This window comes from Octodon degus, unplaced genomic scaffold (genome assembly GCF_000260255.1).
Source record: "Octodon degus isolate 3935 unplaced genomic scaffold, OctDeg1.0 scaffold00027, whole genome shotgun sequence".
Lineage (NCBI taxonomy): Eukaryota > Metazoa > Chordata > Mammalia > Rodentia > Octodontidae > Octodon > Octodon degus.
Genome location: NW_004524603.1, coordinates 10,997,960 through 11,021,930, shown reverse-complemented (window position 1 = coordinate 11,021,930; position 23,971 = coordinate 10,997,960). Strand labels below are relative to the sequence as shown.

At 41.3% G+C, this 23,971-nt stretch overlaps 1 protein-coding gene across 2 annotated transcripts in view; it reads right to left on the bottom strand.

The window, feature by feature from the left end:
• Tpk1 (thiamin pyrophosphokinase 1) overlaps positions 1-23,971 on the bottom strand; it is a 428,901-nt gene that overhangs the window by 257,375 nt on the left and 147,555 nt on the right. For both annotated transcript variants that reach the window (XM_023712886.1, XM_023712887.1), the window contains exon 4: positions 19,173-19,242. In XM_023712886.1, coding sequence (XP_023568654.1) covers positions 19,173-19,242 — 70 coding nt within the window. The remainder of the gene's footprint in view (positions 1-19,172; positions 19,243-23,971) is intronic.

Below are 23,971 nucleotides of genomic sequence, written 5' to 3'. Positions count from 1 at the left end.
TTCTGAAAAGTGAATTCTCAAAATGGGAAAAAAAAATTTAAATTCCAGTAAACTTTGACCCATATCTCTACTCTTCAGACGCTTTTCTACATGCTAGATACACGGTTTGATCTCTAATTTTTTTTTTTCAGAGTCAAGGGGGGCTTTTTTTTTTTCAGAGTCAAACCCAGGGGCTTAAGCATGCTAGGCAAGCAATATACTGCTGAGCCACGTGCCTAGCCTTAGTTATAAAATTTTCTGTTTTATTCATTCATATTTTACATCAAACTAAATATATTTCTGATACAGATTCAAAATGTAAAAAAGGAATGCATTCAGAAGGGATGTATTCAATGTATTCAACAAGAATATATTCAAATATAATAAAAAGAAAGCACGATATAAAATATACATTGAAATTACTTTTATTAAATAAGCACATATGTATATACTCAGCAATAGAGAAACATAATCGCAAAAGTACAAAATTTAAAAATTCTCCATGTAAAAATATTATCAGCAGTCATTTCTAAGAGATTTCAAATTACTTTTATTTTAATCTTCCTTTGTATTTTCCTACTTTCCCTGTATTCATAAGAACGATTTTTGAGATGTATATATGTTGTTTGAAAAAGCTACATGCAAATACAGATTGGATTCATTTAATTTTTATTTGTATGATTGCATTGAAATTACTTGAAGACTTAAAGACAGCCCAGCCAGGGCGTGGGCGGCTGCAGTGTGGCTAGGATCCGGCTTGGGGATCTCTGCCCCTTGGGAGCCTAACTGTGCTTCATCCGGATGAAAGGACTTGAAGGCCTCGGGCTAACGGTGGTCACTCACCTACTCCCTCAGTCAGGGAACAGGAAGCCAGCTGCGGACAGCAAGGGCCACGGGGAAGAAATTCACCCGAAAAGCCCTCTTTCTGAGAATATGAATCATAAGGCCTCCCTGCTGTGTGGAAATGCTCCTTCTGCTGACTGATAAAAATGCTAAAATGACAGAAACTGGAGTTGTTTTTCTTGCTTCTAACACACAGAACTGCTCTCCCGCCACTAATAACCAGCTAATGCACAGCCAGGCGGGGGAAAAAATTGAATGCACACTAGAGGCCGCTAGTGATAAATAAGTGAATTTTGCATGAAGGAAAAAAATGGTGTGCGCGCCTCCAAAGAAAACTGCATCCTCAGCTTCCAGCCTCTGGCTGCCTTCTTAGCACTACGCTAGGAGTCAGAGAACTTGCACTGTATCTACAAATCTGCCTCAGTGATGTTGAACCAAAGAACTACCATATTGAAATTTTTCAACTTAAAAAAAAAATTACAAACGTCTTAATTATTGAATGGTTTTGAAAGCAAAGCTTTGCCTTAAAAGTCACGAATCACCTTTACAGTTTTACAACTGTGTTAAATATGCTTTAAATTACTCAGTCTCCAGACCAAGTTAAGAAAGCATTATGCTGTGTAACAGGTGTGTACCTTACTAATAGTTCATGGGGAGAAGAATGTAAAATGTAAAAGATGAAAATGTAAAAGAATGAAAATGTAAAAGATGTGCAAAGAAATTTGCAAACCACTAGGAAAGTGACCCATGGGCAACTGGAATTTGATACTAGTTTACTTAGAAAAAAATAAGATATAACGATGTCAAGAAAATATACAGAACTTTCTGATTAATAAACTTTTATAAAAACAAGAAAGATTATACTTCTAATAAAAGTTTTTTAAAAAAATTGGAAGTGACGTTATTACATTTTTTTAGAATTCGTGAGAGTGGCTTTATGACTTATGTGCACGAGGTGACCTTTTAATTGCTTTTCATGGTTATTAAAAGAGTGAGAAATTAGAGAATGTTCCTACCTAGGGTATTTCATTCCACACTAAGTACAGCCAGTACAGTACTAAGTCAGGGAGGTGCAGGTGGAGGGGAAAGTAGGAAAATTAGTAAAGACCACCAGACTTCCCCGGGGCATGAAGACCGCGCGGCAGTCAGGTGCTGAGGGTGGACATCAGATTCAGCCTCGATTCCTGTCTGGCCTCCCCACCCGTATGTGCAGACACAAGTCAGTCTTGAAGGGAGGCATCCCTCTCTCTCCAGAAACAAATGCCACCCCCAGAAAGGAAACCAGTGGATATTCCCTCACAATGCCCTGAAGTCCACAGGAGACGGGAGAGACCACTGGGGATTCACCTGTGCCTCTCTGCAGTCAGCCAGGGGGTAAGTGTAAACTGTATTTTCTTGCTCTTTGGGTGCAAATACAGCTGTGGCTCTGGCTTCTAGTTTCCCGTGGGTCCTGCGTATTCACCAAGCCCATTTGGAAGGTTTTATTTTGGTTTTTGAGACAGGGTCTCACTGTGTAGTGCAGGCTGGCCTTGAACTCACCTATGCATCCCAAGCTGGCCTTGAGCTCAGAGTGATTACCCTACCTCAGCCTCCTGAGTGCTGGGGTCGCAGGCGTTGACCACCACACTGGCTCCTTTTCCTACTTATCGTTGTTATCTATTGTCTCAATGACTTTTCTCTCACTGACAGAATGCCTGAGACCCAAAATGAAGGAAGGAAAGGCTTATTTAGCTCACAGTTAGTGGAGGTTTCAGTCCATACTCGGCTGGCTTCAGCACAGGGTGGCACATGGCAGAGGGCGGCGGTTCATGGCAGTGGAAAACAGCAAGACAGCAAGAGCCAAAAGGGAGGAGCAGAGGGAGGAGGAGCAGAGGGCGGAGGAGCAGAGGGAGGAGGAGCAGCTCGCAGCTAGCAAGTCTCTCTTGCTTGCTTCTATTATATTCAGTCTATCCGGCCCAGGGCAGGTGCAACACTCCCATCCATAATCCCACCATGGGATTATGAGTTAATTACAAACTCTAGAAGCCTGCCCCAGTGAGCACATGAGGCTTTGGGGGACAACTAATCACTAATCATACAACTTTGTACCTTCTTTTTTTTTTTTGTATTTTAGGGAAGGGTCTACAAGGTGTTCAGGATTTCACTACTAGATTGGACTCATAGTGATCCTCCTGTTTACAGCCTCCCACGGGCTGGGATTACAGACACACACCACCACGCCCAGTCTCAATGGCTGTTTTAGCACACCCCGGGGGCGGGGCCAGCACGACAGGCCCGGGGATCAAACCCCAGGCCCCTGCTCTTGCTTGCAAGGGCTTTCATCCACTGAGCTATTTGGCCAGCCCCAACTTTGTACCTTGATACAAAAACACTAAATAAAACATCTTAACATTTAACAAATGAGTTTTTAGTTCATGTTTGTAATTTGCGTCTTGAGAAAAAATAATTTTCAGAATTGCTCCTTCACTAGGTCAGAAAAACACTTTTGATTTGTGATAGCAGAATATTTAAGACCATCCCTAATCATTTTCTCTCTCTCTCTTTCTTTCTTTCTTTCTTTCTTTCTTTCTTTCTTTCTTTCTTTCTTTCTTTCTTTCTTTTTCATTACTGGGGATTGAACTTGGGACCTTGCGCTTGCCAGGCAGGCACTTAGACCACGGAGCTATCTCCCCAGCTCCATTTTTTAATAACTATTCAGCACATAGCAAACTACGTGGTGAGCATGAGATGTGTTGATATCCGAGACATGAAAGCCATCATAGAGGTTACAGGCTGGGGGGAACATGCAAACAGGAGATTTCAAGGTGCTGTGATAAAGGTTGTAATACTGGGGGGGGCAGGTAAGACAGCACGTGGAAAGAGCACTTTCTGCTTTGTCGCACTGACAATGGATCACAACCTGGTGTCTCCGTCGCTTTCCCCATTACTGACACACAGTACCTGACACCTATAAGTTAAAGGTTTTACAGGGTTCAGTTCTGAGTCAGCTGGCTGCAGGGCAGGGCAGGCATGGTGGAGGTTGTATCAGTGGGCAGCCAGAAGCAGAGTGAAGGGAGAAGCCAGGAGCTTCGTGAAATGTCCTTCCAGAGCACACCTCCAGGGAGGGGAGGACAGCCTCTACGCAGGACCCTTTCCTAACAGCAGGTCTGCTAGGAATTCCTCAGCCAACCCTTGCCCTGAGCAGAACGGTGTCTCCTGACCCAGTCACCTTCAAACACACAAGGCTTTGCGGGGTGGGGGGTGGGGGACACTCCTGATCTAAAGCGTAAGTCCTGGTAAAGTAAAAAAAAAAAAAAATCCAGCCACCAAACACTCTTAAGTCACCTAGGATTTGGCATCTTAAATCAATCTGTAGGGAAATTATCATTTTCTGGGAGAACTATCAAGGTGAGTAATATTGCTTGTTGTTAAATAATTTATCCTTTACCAATCATCAAATCTATTTTGGCTGCTAGGGTTATTTCCAAAGATGAGCAAAATACTGAAGAATGTTGTTCTTCTTAAGTAGAAGCACCTATAGATAATTTCAACATAATATATGTCATTTTGATGAAGAGTTGGCTAAAATATTTTTTTTCCTAACTTGAGTAACGGAAATTGGTAGTTGCCAAAAAATGGGGGACAAACAATACATGAGACAAGATTTGAAAGACAGGGCTTGAAACCTCTGAGTTCTTGACTACTGGGTATCTCGAGATACATAACACATTATTAAATGTTATAGTCACTATTCCTCCATAGACCACTAGAACTTGTTCCCGTTTCAGTTATATACCTATGCTTTGGAATCTGTTATGCATACACACTATTTTTTTTTGTTAGGGCTATAAAACATTTCTTGTTGTATTTTTAATACCCTTGATATAATCCTTCAGCCTATTCTTAATCTTTAAGGCAATAGAGTCAAAACCGGACACTTTAAGGAACACAGTTCAAATTCTCCTAACCCAGGATGCAAGTAACAGTCTAGGGAACACGTTGGTCTTACTGTCACTTGGATATCTGCCCATAAAATTCATTAACTAGCCCTTGCTTAAATAGAATTCCCGCTGTCACTTTCCTGTCTCCTGACACTGGGAACCATGGTTGGCTCAGGTGCAATTCAATCATCAACTGAAATTCCATGTCCTATAATGATGTGTCAACAAATGATAATGCCAGCCAGTCTCACTCTGGAGTTAGTCGGCTGGCTCTTGGTCCAGTAATCAAAAGTTACAAGTAGAAAACTACACAGGAAGCAGGAATGTGCACTGAGAAACACTCACAAGTAAGAGAAAAAGGCAGGGACTACTCTGCAATGTTTTCAACACAATTATGTCTACAAGTTATGACACGATTATTCTCAATCATTTCTTAGTTTGGAGATCTAAAAATCTATTGCAAATAAGGTCATGAAAAATAGAAGCTCTTATATAGTATTAACAAGCATTAAAAGGATTCACTATTCTTGTCTTGAAAAAGTAAAATTAAAAGGCCACATATGACTCAAAACTTTTGACAAATGATCCCAGTTTCTCTGAAAAATCACCAGAAAAAAATTATTTCTGAAGACTCCATCCATAAAGCAGGAAGGGAAAAAGGGTTCTGTCAGGAACATACTTTATGAAATAGGATACCCATAAAGAACAATGCCTCTGATTAAATTTAGTTGTAAACGGACTTCCTGCAGCTGCTAAAAATGATCTCACTCGAAAATTTATTTTGAGTTCATGCATGATCTGACAAACAGCACATTTGCACGCACACTCCTCCCCCTCCAAAGCCCCCAGATGATTCACAGCTATGCACGGATAACTCCTAGATCTCTGATTCATAGCATTTGATAACCAACAGACTAAAATATATGACTAAACTAACCTAATCAATAATTCAAGAAAAATAGGCCTTCACAGTTTGTCGTGGAAGGTTCTTTAATACCAAGACTTCTATGGTAAATTCTCTTTTAAATGTGCTAATCATTTCTCCCTTCCATCATCTTGATTCAAAGACCCAATAATGTTGACCTGCTTACAAAGCTTAGTAATTTGACTGCATAAATATTTTTTTAATATAAAATTGCTAAAGAAAGTGACCAACCATCGCTAAGCCTAGGCTTACAAGAAACTGAGCCAAGGACCTGTGGTTTTCCCTAAGCAAAGCTCATTCATGTTTCCTTCCTGTGCATTAAAGCATAGTAAGATTAGAATTTGACTATGTCATGAAATGTCCAAAAATAGTTAAACTGAATCACAATTGCTGAGAAACTATAGTCATAGAGATAATGAAATTATCACATATATTTCAGGATATTGAGGTAACAATTTAGTTGACGCTAACTTACTCATCACAAACGTATGTTTTACTCTCATACTAGAAAAATCCCAACAATACTGAGTTCCCTGCCCCCTGGAGTTTTCACCAAGATACAACAAATGTAGGCCTTATACGTACATGTGAGTCTTTATTCTTTCTTATTTAACCTCTAGGATTGTATTGAAAACTTTAAGAATTTTTTTTTTTTTTTTTTTTTTTTTTTTGGTTCTAACTATGAAGGCTAATATACAGCACCTCCTAAAGAAGTGTTTTCCACTGAGGGAAAAGCTTCAGGAGTCAGGATCACCCAATGTGTTGAATGAATAAATAAAATTGTGGTGTACTGGAATGGTACCCAATCAGAATAACACAGTAAGATACAATAACGTGCATAGACATCTGAAACATTTGGTTAGTGAAAGAAGTCAGACCCCAAAGACAACAAAGCATATACTGTTACACTTACATACTTTCTAGAAAGTTCCAGGGCCCAAGAGGTACAAACGGGAATAACTGCAAATTCTGATGATAGGCATGCTTTAATATTGACTGCGTGGTGGGTACACAGCTGAATGCTATTTCAAAAATAATTTAACTGCCTGCTTAAAATGGATTTTATTGCATAAAATTACACCTGAACAAAGCTGATTACAAACAAAAAGGAGGAGGCAAACACAGCATTCCTTTATTCCAAATATGATTTGAAAAATGCACACAATTACATTCTAATAGTAATACAAGGGTGGGCCAAACTGCTCAGCAGATTAAAGCGCCTGCTTAGGCAGACACAGGGGCTGGGAGTTCAACCCCCGGCTGTGCCGGGCCCCGCCTAAGGGGTGCACTAACATGGTAATTGAGACTGAGTAAGGTGGCACGCACCTGGAATCCCAGCACTTGGGAGGCTGTAAACAGGAGGATCACTACGAGTCTGATCTACGCAGTGAGACCCTGTAGACCCTGTTCTTTTCTTTTTTTGGTGGAACCGGGGATTGAACTCAGGCCCTTGCACTTGCCAGGGAAGCGCTTATTCCACTGAGCCATCTCCCCGGTCCCGACCCTGTTCTAAAATACAAAATAAATAAATAAATAAATAAATACAGTAATACAGTTATCACAGGCATAACAATAACTATACTACTGACATTTATACTATTGCCTGAAAATACATTAGGTACATACTCAAGAACTTAAAAATTCATCACACCCTAGAACTAAGGGCCAGCCTGCATCCTTTCCACTTATCCAGATCTTTAATAATTAGCAAAAGCAACATGTTTCCTTTCCTTTTTTTTTTATGTACTTGGTACAGAGTCTCACTACACAGCTTGGACTTGTAGTGATCCTCCTGTTTTCAATCTCCACAACGCTGGGATTAGAGGCATGCGCCACCACGCCCAGACTTGGTGGCTGGCTCAGCGTGCCCAGGGGCAGGGATGGCACTGCATGTGGCGTAGGGGATTGAACCCAGTCCCTGCCCTTGCCTGCCTCACTGGTCCTAAAGCAGGAATTTTCCCATCCAAGTACTAACCAGGCCCGACCCTGCTTAGCTTCCAAGATCAGACGAGATTGGGTGCATTCAGGGCCATAAGGCTGTAGACAAGCAGTAATTTTCTACGTCAAGATTTATCTGAATGCTCCCAATGTAGCCACATCTTTCTAAACATATCACAGATCAAAAAACTACAGACTACAGAAATTAAATTACTTGCCCATAATGTCATAGCAATGCTGAGGCACAGTCAGACTTCTGAACCCTCACTTAACTCCCAGCACTCAATTCCTAATCAGAAACCTGCTGTACCTGCCAGGAGACAGACTGAGAACAAAACTGTTCAGAGTCTCTCGTGAGAGCCCAATGACTCCTTCAAGAGTGTCTCACATGCTCACTTCCAGGATCCTGGACTAAGAATGCTAACCAAAGCTTCAGGACCCGAGTTTTAAGAGGCAGCTTCACACACTCAGTTATCGAAGCTGGCTGAACTGGGGCATGGTAATGTTATCGGTGTGGTTCCAACAGGCATCTTTTATTCTTGCCTGATCACTCTGAAAAACAGTATGACCCACTGATGAGAAAGCTGCATGACTATGTACTGTTGAAAGTCTCAGATCTTTACTGAGAAAATTAATGGAATGAGGGAAGTAAGAGATCAGAGATATATTTTGCTTTTCTTTTTAAATGAGTCTTATCATTCCATCATTTTATTTTATTACTATTATTTCTGTGTTTAGGACAGGGTGTACAGGGCGTACAAGATCTCACTGCATAGATCGGACTCCTAGTTATCCTCCTGTTTGCAGCCTCCCAAATGCTGGGATTACAGGCGCACACACCAGATCCAATCTCAATTGCTATCTTTAGCGTGCCTTGGGGGCGAGGCCAGCAAGACAGGCCTGGGGATCGAACTTCCGGCCCCTGTGTCTGCCTACACAGGTGCTTTAATCTGCTGAGCTATTTGGCCAGCCCCATTTCATCATTTAAAATGCACATTTAATTGATCATTTGTACAAATGCAGGAACTTTTTTTGGCATGTTCGTATTTTAAATCAAACAGAAACTAAATTCCTAGACATGAAAGTTAAGCTAAACCAATGTTTATATAAAAATAATCTGGAAAATTCTCCTTTAGGCTTCTATATTTACCAGTTATCCTGTGATAATTTAAAAATAATCTTTCTTACACTTCAAAATTCTATACAATATAATCCCGAAATTGTATTGCAATTATTTGCAATTTGCAAAATTGTATCATAGATATTTCTTAAAACTATTCAGCTGATGAGTTTAGGAATCCTATATCCCATAAAGTAATAAATTACAAAACAATAAACTTCTCATGCTTAGCACTCATAGTACAATTTTTTAATTAAAAAAAATCTTTTCTATATTTAGAACAGGGTCTCGCTAGGCATCTTGGACTCTAGTGATCCTCCTGTCTCAGCCTCCCTAGCACTGCGATTACAGGGCTGCATTGCCACACCCAGTTTCAGTAGCCTGCCTGGCACACCTGGGGTTCTGGGGCCAGCACGGCATGTGGTACCAGGGATCGAACTTGAGTCCTTGCTCTCACCAGGCAGGCGCTTAGACCGCAGAGCTACCTCTCCAGACCTCGTAGTCCATGCTGTTCATGGTCCATACTGTTCTCAAAATATCAATGAATTCAAAGACAGGGACATCAGCTTCAGGATAACAGACTCATTTACACAGGTATCAAAATGTAGTGCAATACAGGGCACTCTGGAAATAAGCGGAGCATAAATTATAAGGCACTTTAGGCAAAAATGCTTTGTCTTTTAAAATACAAAACATTTCTGGTTTATATATATTAACAAGATACATAATTATCCAAAGTTTATTCTCCAGATATTTCCAATAGCTGATATATGTCTTAGAAACCCTTGGCTGAACTAAAGCTTACCTTTAATGACATCTCTGCTAACATATCAATGAGAAAATCATTACTTCTATAAATTCTCAGATACTCATTAGTGTACTAGATATTATGAGACATATAAAGATGATTCATTATGATTGCTTTCTTCTAGGATTTCACCACTTAGTGAAGGATATAAGATATATCTGTACACAGTTAAATCACAAGATATAATGAGAAAGTAAATAATTACAAAATATTATGCAAAGTTAAAGAGCAATAGATCATTTGAAATTTATATTCTAGTCAAGGGCATATAAGTCTTTACAGCTTTAAATCAAGGTAGAATGTGAATGTACCATTTTGATTTAAGAGTATTATTTCAGTGTAAGGGACGTCAAACCACATCAGGTCTGAAGGAGAGGGATGACCTCATGGAATTCTCAGAATGCTGAGCCCAGAGGCACAGAGAGTGCTACTGCAGGAAATGCCTGCATGCCACTAAAGTCATCTGCGGATCGGGACAGGGCAGGATTGACAAGCACTGTTAAGTCAGGAGGGCCAGCGGGTTGGCTGGCCAGGAGGTCTCAGACAGAGCAGACATGGAGGAATGACAAGCCAGAATCGTGGTGTTCGAGAATATGCTGAGGATCCTAACGGTGTTGAATGGTTAGGACTCCAGAGTGTGAGGAGTGCAGGGTGTGTGTGTGTGTGTGTGTGTGTGTGTGTGTGTGTGTGTAGGGATGGGGATGAAGAGCAGTGACCAGTGTAAAAGGTCAATCACGAGAAAGGGTCTGAGCCAACACTCCGAGGATGAATAGTGCGGCATGTTCGGAACAGGGAGTCGCTTTGTGGGACTACAAGACAAGCAAGGGACAAAAGGACATGCCTGAGAAGATAATCTTGACCCTCAAGATAATTAACGAGTTTGGACAACAGACAGAGTAGACGTAAAGTCTCCCTCTCTCCACTGGTGACGGCACAGGAATACACACCCAAACACACCTATAGCCCTCTCACTCCGGGGTGCTAACCTTTCAACACCCTTAGGCTCTTCAGAGTATCTCTAACAACATGATTCTGGCTTAATTGTCTATCCTCCAACGCTGCCTTGTCCTAAGACCTACCTTGCCAAATCAGAAGTTTCATTTGACATTTCACCATGTAGCATATGCAATATTTTGTCTCCTATTACACTGCATGTTTCTTAAAAGCTGGACCTATGTTTATTTACATATTCAATGTAATTATCACAGTGTCTAATAATAGAGGATATGCAATAACTGTATGGCTCAGTAGGTCACAAGTTAAATGCCTCTGAGTTACTCTATAGATTCTGTCCATTACAAAGTTAGTTTTGATGCTGCGGCTTCTGTTTCCTCATTTCTTGGTCAACTTAGCTTAATTTTTGAATGCACTATGGCAGCGGTGATGAACTTGTGGCACACAGGACATTGCTGGCTGTTTGCTACCATTGACAGCTCTGAAAGGTTTGTCATCACTGGATTAGGGCATGCAAATATTTATCTACCTTTAAAGGCATTAGTCTAAAAAATATTTTTAACCTTTATTTATTTGGTACAGGGTCTGTCTATGCAGCTCAGACTCGTAGCAATTCTCCTGTCTCAGCCTCCCCAGCATTGGGATTACAAGGGTGCACCACCACGCCTGGTTTTGGTGGCCGGCATGGCCAGGGATCGAACCTAGGTCCTTGCACTGCCAGGCTAGTGTTAAGACTGCTGAGCTATCTCCCCAGCCCCAAAGGCATTAGTTTTAAAAGTAAACTTGTGGTATACTTGCAGGCTATGCTGCTTTACGAATGTCATGATTCATGCTTGTAACTACCTGGGTCTTCTACTCTTCCGGATTCAATCCGGATTATGCTGATCATAGTTATTATATATGATCACTAATTACCATAACTGCTGATTATGCTGATCATAGTGATTATCTATTAATCTACACTAATGTGGCTGAATCCTTTTACAGATTCGGAGAACTACAAATTCTCCACCCATCCTCAAAATTCAACATCGGATGATCCAATTGTTTAAAGCTTGAAATTAGGCAAAAATTGGGCAGCCCTTTCAGGGGAAGATAGCAATGATAGGGAATACAAAGGTTTCTACAATTGCTTTAATGCTCCATCCATCTCAGCATTGTTTCTGCAGGTGTGTACCACACTGTAAAAATTTACTGAGCGGGGCTGGTGAGATGGCTCAGTGGTCTAAAGAACCTACATGGAACAAGCTTGGCAAAGCACAGGGACTGCGGTTCGATCCCCCAGCACCACATGCCAGCCAGCCCCGCCCCCTGGAGGGCTGAGCTGGCCACACACACACAAATAAAAATAAATAAATGTTAAAAAAAATTAAAAAAAAAATTTTACTGAGCTACATTTTTAGGATCTGTGCGCTTCTCTGCATGTTTTTAAAATATTCCTTCTAGTAATTGCCATATTTAAGTATGTTGAGATGCCTGTTAATGGGTCAATAAATAATTAGAGCTAAAACTTTTTTTTTTTTTTAAGACAGGGTCTCACTACGTTGCCCTTGAACTCACTATGCAGTTCAGGTTGGCCTCAAACTCTTCGCAATCTTCCTGCCTCAGCCTCCCAAGAGCTTGAATTACAACCATGAGCTACCTCACCTCTCCCTGGAGCTGCAACTATTTTCAAGAGAATCTGCTAACACAAAAGTAGATATACAGTAGTCCTGATACAGCAAAGGAGCATTGGTGGGTGAGGGGGAAATAGGAACTTAACCTTCCTACAATCACTGTTGCTTGTAGGACACTCACATAAAAAGGTTTCTCAATATTATTTCTAAAATGAACATTCTAATTCTTTCCCAGCTGAATGCAGCATGACTAAAATCACCACTGAAATGCAAATGGCCAGGGCCTACCAACAATGGCAGGAAATCCCCAGAGGACGGCCCTGCTTCCCTTGTGCTGCTGGCTGGTATGTCAGCTCTGCTGACCCAAGGGGAACAGAGCAGCCGAGCTGCTTTCCCACCCTGAACATGACCAACGGTGGCTTGGGCACCCGGACAGGGGAGGAGGAGGGCTTTCTGACCACAGACTGGCACACAGCGTCCACAGCAGACTGTGGTGAGCAAGCATCGGGCTGGGGCTGTGGGGGGAGGGTGCCAGCCACACCCCGACACCCCATCCTACTACTCCACGCGGCCAACCTCCCTCAGGGTTGGAAGCGGACCGCACTGCTCCCAGGCATGGATAGGAAAGCAGTAGATTAGGAGAGTGCGGAAGAAGGTTAAGACTCAAGTCTCCTAGCATTTCTCACTCTTCGTTTTCAATTCCAGAACCAAAGCGAGGATGGAAGTATCCGTGGCAACGCCCACTCTGTATTTTCCGACTGGCTCTTCAATCTACCCCAGTTTGACTTACAAGCTAAACACACAGCCAAGTGAGACCTAGCCACTCTCAGAACAGACATAAACGAGTGAATTATGACGATTCAAAACCTTAAGGAAAGAGAAAGGAATAACGAACCACCTATTCATTTATTAGGAAACATCTGTTATATAATATTCACATACAACCAAGAAAAGTAGAGATCCAATAAGTAACTACAGAGAAGAGACTCAATTTTTTCTTTTCTTTTCTTCTTTCTTTCTTTCTTTCTTTCTTTCTTTCTTTCTTTCTTTCTTTCTTTTTCTTTTTCTTTTTGATCTTTTAAAACCAAAGCATTTATTCTGAGTGACTGCTGTAATTCCCAAGATGAACAGGATGCCGTGACTGCTGTTCTCTTGGGTTTAGGTGTCCTTCCTTCGCGGAATCCACACCTGAATCTGCGATATACAACTTTTAGGTGCCTCATTTGACCGGTTCCGGTGGTGTTTCACCTTTTAGCCTTTGCACTCCAGTTACACTTTCTCTTGCACTTGGCAGGCAGCCACATCTGCACAAGTCGACTTCTGAAGGTGATACCTAGAGCCACAGCGGCGGCACGTGTGCATCTTACTGTGACGCTTTCCAAAGGATGACATTCCCTTTGTCATCTCGCTTAGCAGCCGAGACCGGAAGAGAAGGCCTCAAGGACGGCATTCATAGGGAGCCTTAATGAAGCTCTTCGCTACTCACAAAAAACCCAAACAATACATAATTTTTACTTTAGTTTTTGTTTCTCCCCCCTCACTAATACGCACTCAATTATTATTTAATACTAAAAGAATAAAAGCTGACAGATGAAAGCAGCTTGCTTTCACAATTGCAAAAAGACATGTAAATGTTTATGAATGATGGTGTGGCCTGGAGGACCTTATACTAAGTGAATCAGGACAGACACAGAGAGATAGTGCTGCATGAGCCCATTGAAATAACACGGCCGAACTGCGGTAAGAGTCAAATCAGCCAGACCCAGAAGGCAGTGGGCCAGGGGTGTTCTTAGTCAATAGATATAATACTTTATAATATACTAACCAAGCCCTAGAGATTTGCCACACAACATTGTATATAACTATGTATGAAAATGCCTGCAAAGAGGAAGAGGATGGACCTAACTTTACGTGGTCTTGCTAAACTCTATTTTTATTTATTTGTTTTTTTATTTATGTATTTGGTACAGGGTCTCACTTCGCAGCTCATACTCATAGCGATCCTCCTGTTTTCAGCCTCCCCAGTGCTGAGATTATGGGGCATGTGCTGTCACACCCGGTCTCAGTGGCTGGCTCAGTATACCCAGAGGTAGGGCCAGCAAGGCATGGGGTGCTGGAGATTAAACCCTGGACCCTACACTTGCCTAAGCAGGTGCTTAATCCACTGAGCTATCTCGCCAGCCCTCTTGGTAAGCTTTAAAATATGTAAATACACACAGTGAAACCTAACAAAATAATTTTTAAAATATAATGTTACAAGCATGATTAAGAATTCAAAGTGAATGGCATTCATAAAGCAAAAGCCACTACAATAAAAATAAAACATGCTAGTTGATCAAAAAGGAGCACAGTGCACTAATATATAATAGCACAATGTGATAGGCAGAGTTGTCTGGACCAATTTTCAGAATTTTTACAGGTAAAAGAAAAGCATTTACAAGTATGCTTGCAAAAACTTTAATTGAAGATGTTATTTAAAAGCATGAAAGTAAATAAATAAATACATAAGGTGTAGGAAGACTTTCAAGCAGTCAGTACTGGATTAGATTTTCGGCTCAGTGGTTTTTTTTTTAACTAATATTAGCAAGAACTATGTTGGTAACTGTCATGAAGAAAAGGACAAGTTGCAGACGAAGGCATTCAGGTAGCAAAGAAGAACATGGAAAGAGATGCGATCTCTTTGATCACCAGGAAGGAAGCATTGAGATCATGGGACTTCATGCGCAGACAGTAAGTGGCTAAAATGTCAAAAGCAAAGTGAAAGAGATAAGCGCCTGCCTGGCAAGTGCAGGGTACTGAGTTCAATCCCCGGTACCACAAACAAAACAAAACCAAAAAAGTGAAAGAGAATCATTGCACATGGGCATATGAATCAATGGGGAAGGGCCAGGGAGACAGCTCAGGGGTATAAGCACCTTCCTGGCAAGCCCAAGGACCTGGGTTCTATCTCTGGTGCTGAATTCCTCGCAGAGCTGGCCAGTGAAACTGGGCGTCGTGGCGCACATCTGAAGTCCAGGGCTGGGGAGGCTGAGACAGGAGGATCACAATGAGTCTGAGCTCAGTAGTGAGACCATGTACCAACTAACTAACTAACTAAATAAATAAATGATCTTTTTTTTTTTTTTAATAAAACAATGGGAACACAGCTGTCAGAAATGAAAACGGAACCAGCATCTTGGAAAGATGACCTGTTAACTTTCAGAAAGTGAACATAAATTTACCCTACAACAAGAAGCTCCATTCTTCACAAAGTACAGAAGATAAAACACACTCACAGATACACTTGCATAAATATTGCAAGTGGCATTATTTAACTTTTTATGTATTCGGTACAGGGTCTCACTACACAGCTCAGACTGTAGTGATCCCTGTTTCAGCTTCCCCAGTGGTGGAATTACAGGCATGTCAAACCACACCCAGTCTTGGTGGCTTGCTCAGCACACCCAGGGCAGGGCTGGCAGGGCATGTGGTACTGGGGATCAAACCTGGGTCCTTGCCCTTGGTTCGAGCTATCTCCACGTCCCTAAAGTGGCATTATTCAAGACAACCAAAAAGTAAAACTAACTCAAAATGTGCAGCGGGTAAATGAGTAAAATAATTGTGATACATCCACACAATAGAGTATTACTGGACTGTGAAAAAGAACTATGGATACATAAATCAATATCAAATACATTAACAGAAACAAGATACAAAAATATGCATACTGCATGATTTTTTTTGGTAAGAAATTCATAGAAAATTAGTTTATAATGATGCACATCAGAAAGTTGTTGCATCAGGATAAGAAACTGGAAGTGAACATGAGTGACTTTTTGGAATTGGAGAAATATTCTTTAGCTTGGAAGAGGAGGTAAGAGGTCGTACATTAGTCTGAAACAATGTTCACATAATTAAATACCCACAGGTACCCATTTTTGTTGTATGTTACCAATGCCGGAAATTTACATGCTTTTATTTGTATAACTTTTAAAAAGAGACATCTAACTTAAGAAAGTTCCACACTGGCCAAAGCTGGAATGATTTCAATACCAAAAAGGAGGAGCACCTGCAATGGGCTGAACTCATCTATTATTAACTTTGGTGCTTTTAGGACACTCATTCAGTATGTGCGGAGTGGGTAATGAAAGAGTGCTAGGCCCATCTCTCCTTCTCAGTCTGTTCTTTGCATTGCATTTCTAGGACCTGTTCTCAGATTTTTGGGGCTTCAGAAGAAATAGATGCTACACCAGTACCAACAGATAAGAGCCACGTGCAATACCTTCTTGAGTCTCCACTCCTTGAGGCTGCCCAGGGGCATGTACTGCAGGTGAGCACCTCACTCTTGGGAAAGCTCTCCTTCTTTAGGCCCTCAACACCTTCCCTTCCAGTCTCCTCCACCGGACTCCCAGTCTCTGCCTAGGTGAGCCGCTGTAGTCTGACATGTTTCCACATTCCTGGTGGGCTCTGTCCCACATGACCTGCTGCACTGCAATCTTGTCTTTCCTGCTGGGACTGAGAAGTTGCGCTGGCGTCCAGCAGGCGAGGCCAGGGCCGGGAACACACCTCTGTCCTACCAAAGCTCTTGCAGGTCCGCGCTCCAGGACAGACAGACCTAGTTCTGAACGCCCGGCGGCATCCACAGGCACAGTGAGGAAAGGCACTGCATCTCCAGCCTCATGTTTCCTCAGCCTTCGTAGCACGAAGAACAGTCTCTTACTAACGACCCTCCAGGCTCTCGCCCTATCAGCCTATCCTGGGGCTCCTATCCGTACCAGTCTTCCTTCTTTCCATTGTACATGCATAAATATTTCGTTTTGTCCTTACATGGAGTTAGCTCTTTAAAAATGCATCCCTTGTTGCAGCACCCCCCAGCTTCACAGTGCACAGAAGGAGATAAAATGAGCAAAGCACACTAGGCAAGCTGCAGTCTAGAAACTACACACTGTTCTTCAACACACACGAATATCCTTCCTCTGTTGAAAATACAAAAGAGGAATTATGTTTAGTCACCTGTATCCAATTAGTTTAAAGGGTTAGGGCTTGGATTTAATGAGATTTATTCCAAAGATTTAATTCCCACTTGAGGCAGTTAGATTCGCTCATCTCCCTGTTAACGACTACCCTCACCCAGGCCTGCTGGGTCCCAAGGCTTCAGAATATGAATCACGGCAAGCACATCATTACAAGAAGAAAAATCAATGCAAAGTACGCTGCTTTATTGAACATCTTCCTATATGGACAAACGGCTATTAGATAAATTACATTCATCTTCTCGGAAGACTTCTATAAGATTACTTAAAAAATATGTTGAGAAATGTTAAACATCATCATTCCGAAATTGCTAATGGCAAAGATAATGGTACTCGTTCCCCCAATCCGGTAGGCCGCTTTCCTCCCAGATGTGAATAATTACATTCCCAATTATCTTCCCTATTAATGTCTGGTTCAATCGAATGAAAATAATGAATATGAACTCTGTGTTTTTTCATACGCAGCTGAGATGGTCCTTATGAAGAAGTAACAGTAAGAAAACCCTTGGTGCATGCCCTTTCGCAGTCCTGAGTGTCATCGCGTTGGCAAGCCACACCGAGCGTTAGGGGTCTAGTCCTTGGCACTCTATGCTTACCAGCAAGCAGAGCCGAGGTGTGGAATACACAAAACCAGGCCAGAATCTGGGCCTCAAGCACACTGTGCACCTGCCTGAACTGCTGAAAGCGTATTTTAGATTGTTCTTTTTGTTTGTTTGTTTGTTTTTAGGGAAGGGTCTACAGGGTGTTCAGGGTCTCATTACTAGATCAGACTTGTACTGATCCACCTGTTTTCAGCCTCCCAAGTGCTGGGATTACAGGCGTGTGCCACCACCCCCAGTCTCTATTACCATCTTGGTGTGCCCCGGGGCTGACATGGCAGGCCCGAGGATCAAACCCCTGGCCCCTGCGCCTGCTTTCAGGTGCTTTAATCCACTAAACTATTTGTCCAGCCCTCAAACAGTTTCCAAGGATCTTTTTCTCACATTGTCCATATCAGGTCTTAAGAGAATACTGTCATGGGAATTTACAAAGTCACAAAACAAAGGAGCAAAACATGAGACGAATTTAAACTGCATCCAAGGCCACCACCATTAAGGCATTTTTTGGATAATGTATCTGGCACCCAGCACGCGCAGTAGCGGGGCTGATCTCAAAGGAAACAGGCCTGCCTCCTGCTGAACAGCCGCCTGCTTTCAAACGGCAGCTCTAATATTAGAAACTTGATGGTAAACATTTTGATGCCATAAAGAAAAGGATATCATTTCAAAATACATATATTTAACGTACACCAAGGGTATGCTGCATCATAATATTTTTATTTTATTTTTTTTGCAGCAAGTAGATGACTTCACAAACTATAAACCTTCCAATATATTTAATAACACATGACAGAGGTGGAACAACATTTCATAGCTAGTCTACTTATATGTACACCATAAATTCTTGGATTTGTCAAGGGACTGGACTACAAACATGTTTTCAGCACACTAGATTAAAAATCTGTTTCCACTAAACATATTCTCTCAGCTAAAAATAGCTCACCATGTAGATCAAGAAAAGCAGATAGTGCAGAGAGCAAATCACCCAGAAATATCCCTTAAATACAGATGTAAAAATAACTCAGAAGTAATTAAGTTAGAGTAACTTATTCTCAGCCGTACTCTACATTAATACAAAATCTCACATTACTTAGGATGGAATATATTTCTTTTATATGAGATCAGTTTGTATTCATTTAAAGGCAGTTGAATAAAACTCCAAGCGCTAGATGAAGCTTTTATTTTAGCCAATGTTCAAAACCCTCACAAATAGCAATATCTGATGATGCTATTTAATGAGGCTTTGAAGTAGTAGGGGGCTTAAAAAAAAAAAGAACAGATGGACTAACAGATTCCATTTGAAGAAACAGTATACCATGGTTAAGCAACCTCCTCTCACTGAGATAGCTTTCTGTAAAAGACACAAGAGAAAATTACCAGTATCCATTAACGATAGATGACAAAACAAAGATGAGCAGACATGAACAGTGTACGGGCGCCGGCGAAAGGAAAGCGTACCTTTCTCTGTCTCCTTCCGTGATATCGTATAAGCGGTTGGCACCTCCATCAGCACAGGCTTTTAAAAGAGCTTTAAAGAAAAACAAACACCATTTCAATGCATGAAACAAAGAGCAGTATATTTATTTTCACTAATAAATACTAAATGGCAAAGATTCAGAGACACACAGGGTCATCTGTGACACGAGACACACAGGGTCATCTGTGACACTGCTGGGACCGAAGTCACGCTGCACAGCACAGGGCAAGGCCCACAGACAGAGCCGCCTACAGGGCCCGCTCACCTCCTCTGTGCATTGCCCGAGCTCTCAGACTCACTACTGGAGGAGATGGGCTGGTGCCTGCACATGTGCGGGATTTCTTGACACCTCTTTCTCCGTCCTTGTAAGAGAAGGTAGCCTCCAGCTCCGAGGCAGGGCCCGGGATGCAGCTATTGTGCTTTCCTTTCTAACAGCCTTTCCAAGTACCTTTGTTTTGCCAGGTATTATGGGATGTCATCTTTCTTTGCAAATAGGAAGGGAACCAAGAAATGGAGTGGGGGTTCTGGGGTAGTGAGAGAAGGGGCAGGAGAAATAAAGAAATAAGGCGTGCTAGGTGTATATATCGAACCCCCACAGTCAGTATAGTAATTCTGTGCTGCAAACTTACTAACATAAGTATAAATCACAATGATTATTGAAAAATTATTTATAATAATCTAGACAATATGTGACTAATATAAAAGTTGTGAAAGGAGCACAAAACCAAAACTTGAGCAATGGTACAGCAGTCAAGTGAAACCAGCTCCCTCTCCATCCAGGCCTTGTCTCTGCAGTCCTGACTCTGGGGTCTGCTGCTGCTGCTGCTGCTGGGGCTGCAGGGCCCCTTGCAGAGTTGTCAGCTCCTGAAGTGCTACATCTGGGTGGGGATGATGCTTCGCTCACTTCCTTTTCCATAGAAACACAGAACCTCAGCGACACCGCAGAGTGAACACTACACAGCGTCAAACCCACGGGGACCTGGCTGAAGCCCTGAAGACAATGTGACAGGGTGTTCACGTGCAGAGTCTTCCGGTCAGTACGAAAGAGGCTCCTGGAGCCTTTGATTAAAGGATTTGACAATTAAAATCCATTTCAAGAACTGACTAATAAAGTAAGGAACAGCCTTTCTTTGAAATTAAAATTAATGGGCTGGGGAGATAGCTTGGCAGTCCAACCATATGCCATGGCAGCCCCACAGCCGGCCACTGAAAACCGGCGTGGTGGCCCATGCCTATAATCCTAATCCTAGTACCAGGGAGGCTGGGACAGGAGGTTCCCTAGGAGTTGCATGAGACCCTGTGCCAAATAAATTAATTAATTAATTAATTAATGATATGTGCAACTGAAATTAGGAAAAAGAAAACAAATGGTCATTTTCTCATATGTATCATGCATTCCTTGGCTTACTGAAATGTAAAATTCTCGTTCAGACCACCAGAGCAGCTAAATAAAAGGCCAGGGACACGTGTCTTGTTCTGCCAAGGCTGAAAGTTATAGGTGCTACTAAGAAACCAGTGGAACAAAATCCATGATTTCCATCCACAGTGAGAAGTGTACCCCAAGTTTTCCACACTCCAGGCAGGTGGGCTATTTAAATGATTACCTGAAAAGGAGAACTGTCCCAGTTCTCATCTGCAGACCCTAACCATCTGCTGCAACCATACACTGAGGTCCCTGTGCCTGTTTAGAGTCCTCAGGGAGTTTCTCTGGAGGGAAGGAAACACTTTTTGACAGCTGCCCAGGCACTCACAACCTGACCCCAGACCCACTGATCAGTGGAGTGCCACGCTCCAAGTCCCTTAGTTGTACATTAAACTAGATTAATATGTTAGCTTCCACTTCCAGCAGGACACTGGTCCTTTTAGAAAGACACTGTCGCCTGTCCTTATGTATCTAACTTGATGTCTCTTGATGGCTGGCTTTTTTTTTTTTTTTTTTTTAATGAGCAGAATATATTTACTGGGGGAGAGAGAGCTCCTGTCCAAAGGGAAGTATGTAGCTATATGCTTCCTCTTTTGTCTTGAGGTCTGGCCCAGAATGGAGAGTCTGTCTCTTCCCAGTTGCGAAGTCACCTTGTCTTCCATACTGTCTCCTTGAGGGTTAGAAATATTATAGGCAGTTGGTGGCTGTTTTTAAGATCTTTGCTTTGTCTTTGGTGTTTTGCATTTCATTTCCATGTTATCTTATATAGTGCTAACTGTGCACCCTAAACCTGATCCGTCTTTCTCAGTTTGGGATAATTTTAGTCATTTAATTCAATTATTTTCTACCTTTCATTCTACATTTTTCTGGACACTGCACTGACCATATTTTAGACAGACTTTTCCTGAACCTAATATTTCTTGAACAGTTCAGTTTCTTTCATCTCTTCTTCTGTATGTGTGGACAATTTCTTGTCTTGTCTTTTCTTTCTTTTCTTTTCTTTTCTTTTCTTTTCTTTTCTTTTCTTTCTTTCTTCTTTTGCAGAACTGGGGATTGAACTCAGGCCCTTGTGCTTGCCAGGGAAGCGCTTATTCCACTGAGCCATCTCCCGGACCCTGATAACTTCCTTAAGCCTCTGAGTTTATAGCCTTTCCTGGTCACCTGTTTGAAAAGTTGAGGGTTAATTTTCTTTTAAAGAAGTTCTAGTGTCTTTTTTCAATCCAAAGACTATTCTAATAACCTGTTGCTAATGTTTAAAAATTTTGTTGTGCTTTCAAAAATATCAAACTAGTTTCAGATCAAACTTTATTCCTCATCTTGTGGAGCAGGAGCGAGTACAGGATATCTGGGCATGAAAGGGATACTTAGGGGGTTGCCTTCCATTTAACAGACTAAAGTCTTGCTCCTGCCCAACACAGTAGTTACAGTCAAAGCCCTGGGTCACAAAAGTGAGCAAATGCCGGGGGCACACACACCTTTGGAAAAAACAGACATTTTCGATGGGCAATTTATTCAGATGACAGTACTTATAAAAATATCTTACCATCTTGCAAATTTAGCTGTACATGTATGAGTACTTACAATATTTGCCTCCAAATTCTGGGGTCTACACCATAGTGCTCATCGCATACTGGGAGGCATTAAGGATTTAAAAACAACTGAGTTTCCATTTGTATTAGAATGGAAGTAAAATATAAAATGTCTGTATTACTCGGAGTGAAGGGCCTCAGTTTCAGAGACAAGGCAAAAAAATAAAATTCCACCTCATTTTACCACTTACAATACTTTAGAAGATAGGATACCCAGTTCAAAATTATGCCACAAACATAACTTGTAGAAGATCACATAATCTATTGCACATTCCCTACATATCAAAACCATCACAAGCCGAAAGGGAGAGATTATTGCACATATAAAATGTAGCATAAAACAACTGATTGGGGAGATTGAGAGGACTGATTAATAGAAACAGATGGTAAACTATCAGTAATTATCCTCGGAGTATATAAAACAACTCTATAAACAAAATTAACAAGTATATGGAATCTTTTTTTCATGTAACAACTGATTCACTGAAGTAATATAAAAATCTTAAGAAATAAATTTTACTGGCTAAAGATGAATAGAATGATTTGTAATTTTTTCCCATTATATTATTTACCAAAGATTGACTTCCACATTCTTCTCTACTGAGGGCTGGGAGTGGAGCTCAGTGGTATAGAGCATAAGGCTCTGAGTGTTGATTCCCAGCATTGTGTCAAATAGAGCACATTTCTAGCTATCATGTCTCTGACTCTAAATCATATAGAAAGATGGGTCACAAATAGACCCAGCCCTCCAGGGTCACATTACAGTGGAAAACTGGAAAGAGAGGCAACTGTAAGCAGTATATAGTGCTTTGATGAGTGCTAAAATAGAGGCACAGAAATGCCAAGAGAAAAGGAAAGGAGAGAGAAATTGCAACGGAGAAACACTCTTATCACTAATGTCAGTTGAAGAGATCTGCTACTTTTGCAATTAAAAAACATTCTGGGGTCACTTGTTTCTACCCCAATATTTAAATGGTTTTAGAACAGTTTATGAAAAAAAAAAAGAAACACCGGGATGAAAGGAACTGAATTCAACCATATTTAACCCAGTAGTGAAGGGCAAATAGAGTTAAGATAAGCCTTATGAAATTTATGGATTATTCTCTAACTATATAGAGGAGGGGTTCAGTCCATCTGAAAGTAAAAGCAAATTTGAGCCTACACCTCGGTATCAAATTATTACCAAAAATGTGTTCTATCTATTTTATGTGTTTTTACCCATTTCAAAGTAGTAAAAATGTTTTTACCAATCAGTTTGAAGTATTTTTATGTATACAAATAAGACTGATTTGAAAAAAAAAAAAAGGCTCTCATGTCTATCATAATAATGCGGGCCTCTCTTCACAGATAACAACTTGAAAAACAGGTATCGAAATCCCACTGCTAATGACCCTGATCAACTAAAAGAAATAGAGGGCCCTCTAAAAGGCAATTCGAGGGCTGGGGAGATGGCTCAGTATAATAAGCGCTTGCCTGGCAAGCTCAAGGGCCTGAGTTCAATTCCCGGTTCTGCCAAGAAAATAAAATAAAATTTAAAAAAATAAAAGGCAATTCGTTTTGATAAATCATAATGAATTTATCTCAAACATATATTCACTTCATCACCATTTAAAGTTTCCCGTGCATGTCATTTTTAATGTAAAATTCCCATTGGCTAACAGAGCAAAGTTGTCGTAGATTTGTCAAGTACAGTGTAATTTCAGTGGCTAAGCAGTTACTATGCCTCACACGGACAAACAGCTGAAGATCAAATACATTGAAAATCTGT